This window comes from Bombina bombina, chromosome 2 (genome assembly GCF_027579735.1).
Source record: "Bombina bombina isolate aBomBom1 chromosome 2, aBomBom1.pri, whole genome shotgun sequence".
In the NCBI taxonomy this organism is placed as follows: domain Eukaryota; kingdom Metazoa; phylum Chordata; class Amphibia; order Anura; family Bombinatoridae; genus Bombina; species Bombina bombina.
In genome coordinates, this window is record NC_069500.1 from 1,016,132,110 (window position 1) to 1,016,135,567 (window position 3,458).

Here is a 3,458-nt window from a genome sequence, read left to right on the forward strand (position 1 = left end):
AAGCGCATCGCGGGCACGCTGTCTAATCACAGCACACCCGATCGCGCTATTAAAATCAATGTATCTGGCTCCCGCTCTGGTAGCAAGCTACATTGAGTTTAATAGCACGATCAGCCGGCTGTAATTAGACAGGGTGCCCAGATGCACTTAGGAGAAAAAAAAAAACAGACCGGCTCAGTAGAGCCAGGAGCGACGTTGTGTTTTCTTTGACAAATATCTAACAATTTGCTTTAGAAACCTGGCGCTAAGCAAATGTTATACAATTCTGCACTATTTGCAAAATTATATAAACATTATTTGCTAGGTTTACTGGCCCTTTAAAGCAGAGGTTTACAAATATACTTAAACTTTAGGAGCCAGTGAAAATATATATATAGAAACCAGTCAGTTGTATTTATAGATGTGTTGAATAACCAAAACAGGAGCCAGTAGACTTGCGCAGTCAAGGAATTTACATTTCAGACAAATTTTTCGCAACAAATATAAAAGGAAATTAGTTTCCTTGAATATTCAACTAAACTAATAATTTTAGTTAGACATTTACATTCATTTTTGTTAAAACAAATGAAAAATGTTCAAAGTTCGCCTGTTGCAGTTTATACTTACCTTTTGCATGCTGGAGAACGTGCTAACCTAATCCTCTTCCTGCCAAAACCCTGGCTGCACTAACAGCAGGCTTAACGCGCTCAGCTCCCAGAACCTAAACTGACCTTAGTTAACACGACCAGGGCTCTGACAAGAAGAGGATCGGGTTAGCGCACTCTCCAGTGTGCAAAAGGTAAGTGTTAACCCTAAAAAAATAAATAAAAAGGAAACAAATGAACACATGAATTTCACCATTATTTACACATTTTGTTTCATTGGTGTACCCATTCAAAAATTCTTTGTCAAAACAAAAAACCATTTTTCGTTACAAATGTGTATTCGTAACTAAACAAAACGTACATCTCTAGGGCCGCGTTCGGCAAGCGCTCAGGAGCCAGTGGAGGCACTTCTACCCCAGCGATGACATGGCACTAGGTGACATCACAAGCAAGGGAGCTTAGAAAAAATGTTTGCATGTGCAAAGGGCTCTGCTGCACAATAATGGACTTTGCGCATTTGAACGTTTATTATAAGCTTCCTTGTAGTATTAAAGGGACACTGTACCCAAATATTTTCTTTCGTGATTCAGATTGAGCATGAAATTTTAAGCAACTTTCTAATTTACTCCTATTATCACATTTTCTTCATTCTCTTGGTATCTTTATTTGAAATGCAAGAATGTAAGTATAGATGCCGGCCCATTTTTGGTGAACAACCTGGGTTGTCCTTGCTGATTGGTCAGCACCAATAAACAAGTGCTGTCCATGGTACTGAAGCAAACATTTGCTGGCTCCTTAGCCGAGATGCCTTTTTCAAATAAAGATAGCAAGAGAACTAATTAAAATTGATAATAGAAGTAAATTAGAAAGTTGCTTTAAATTGCTGCTCTATCTGAATCATGAAATAAAAAATTTGGGTTCAGTGTCCCTTTAAATGTACAACACGGTCACTCACAGCCCACCTTCTTGCACATGTCACGTGTGACAGTAATAAATAACTTCTGCAGATTCATTATAAGCAAGCATTACGCAGTGCACAATGTTTGGTTATGTGCTCACGCGCGGTGTGTGTGTAGCTGAGCGGCAATCCAATGGGGTGCAGATGGTTGCGCATGTGTGTAGCTTGTTTACTCTATATATATATATATATATATATATATATATATATAGCAGTCTGTGTCCGGTGCAGTCACTATTCCCCACTCGTAATTGCCGGGGTGCTGCGTGTCAAATATATAACCATATCACTACCAATGATAGACACTGCACTGAACAGACTTTTCAAAAACAATTTCTTTATTTCATAAGATACAGATCAAGACAACCCCAGACATTTCGGTACCGGACTGGTAAATTTCCCAATGGGTCTTTGCAGTGTAACTTTGGTAGTGATAGAGTGAATATATACGTAATCATAAAAAGGTTGTGTGACTACCACTGCTGCAACCAATGTGTACTTTACCCGTTTTTCGCCCCTTGGCATAGGTTGAACATAGTTGCAGAGCCACATGCTCTACAAAATTAGAGCCATGTACGGTTTTCATTATAATGAAGCTCCAAATAGTGTGTGTGCTTTTATAATTATTATTATTTTAATTACACATACTTTTCAGAGACGGTAGCATAACCGCAATGGAAATGCCCTAGTAAACTTAAAGAGCCCAACCCTCAGATGAACAGGGTAGGTGCTTGACTAACACCTGAAAACAACAAGGTGCTTCACCAGCCACCACACTCACAGAAAAATTCAGCCACGATCTCGGAGCTGCCTTTCAGCGTAATCCCCTCACGCGTCTGCTGAGCTGCCATTATATCCTGTTCTTTTGCAGTTAAACCGCCTAACTGTAAACTAAACTTTTACACAGAAGGCGATTGTCTCCAAAAACCCTGCTAGCTCGCGCCTTCAACTTCAAACCTCGAAGCGTGCCGAAAACGCCCTCCTTCAAAAAACGTTTATGATGATTGGCTCGCAGTGACACGCTTGCAACTACGAACAATTGATAGGGTAAAGGAGAAATGTACGTGTGATGTCACACGCTCTACTTGAATTCTTGTATACCATTTTGAGGAAGGGCAAAATAAAGAAGATTGAATATTTTTTAAGTTTTTTTCATATTACGCGGCAATGGTTAGTTTTACAGCTCGTCTGTGATATGAATGACATCTGAAACTGACTATAGCGCATTTAATTGATACTTATATCAAACGAATCGAAAAATAAATAACTTTCGGGGATTTTTTTTTATCAGAAATGAATACGGAGCTGGCATCTGGAAGCTTAGTATACAGGCTAGGCAGTCACTTATTTTTAGTGTACTTTTATAATTAGGGGGCATGGGAGCAGGGAAAACAAATTTATAACGAGTTAAACGCAATTGGAATTGTGTAATTGACACTGATGCTGATTTATTTTTGGTAAAGTTCAGTTGTGATAGAGTTATTCCATAATAACTGATAACAGACTACTTACAATGTTTTTCCTCCTATTAAGGGCCAGGTTACAAGTGGTGCGCTAACAGTTATGTGTGAGCGAAATACATTTAAAAGTACAGTTACACTCATAATAAAACCATCTAATACAAATTATTATTATTTTTTTTTTTTTAAAAAAACTGCACAAAATAGTTATAAGGGCTCAAAGATATGAGGTTTCAGTTGTTAGAAAAAAATGCAGGCAAGGGACTTAACATAGTGATATATACCTATACCTGTCTAAACATGTATATGTATGTATATACAGCATCCAGTAATCACACTCTCTGGATTTAAAGCACAGCAAACTCATAGTTGTAAACATTTCAAAAATAATTCCAGGGACACTGCAGCAGAGCAAGCAAGCAGGTTACTGGAGTATTGACAACCTACTGTTCAACT

General features: G+C 38.2%; 1 protein-coding gene across 1 annotated transcript in view; it reads right to left on the reverse strand.

The window, feature by feature from the left end:
• MAD2L1 (mitotic arrest deficient 2 like 1) overlaps positions 1 to 2,569 on the reverse strand; it is a 37,200-nt gene extending 34,631 nt beyond the window's left edge. Inside the window, exon 1 of the mRNA XM_053703602.1 lies at positions 2,324 to 2,569. Within this exon, the coding sequence (XP_053559577.1) occupies positions 2,324 to 2,393 (70 nt within the window). The 5' untranslated portion in view covers positions 2,394 to 2,569. The remainder of the gene's footprint in view (positions 1 to 2,323) is intronic.
• Positions 2,570 to 3,458: the final 889 nt, after the last annotated feature.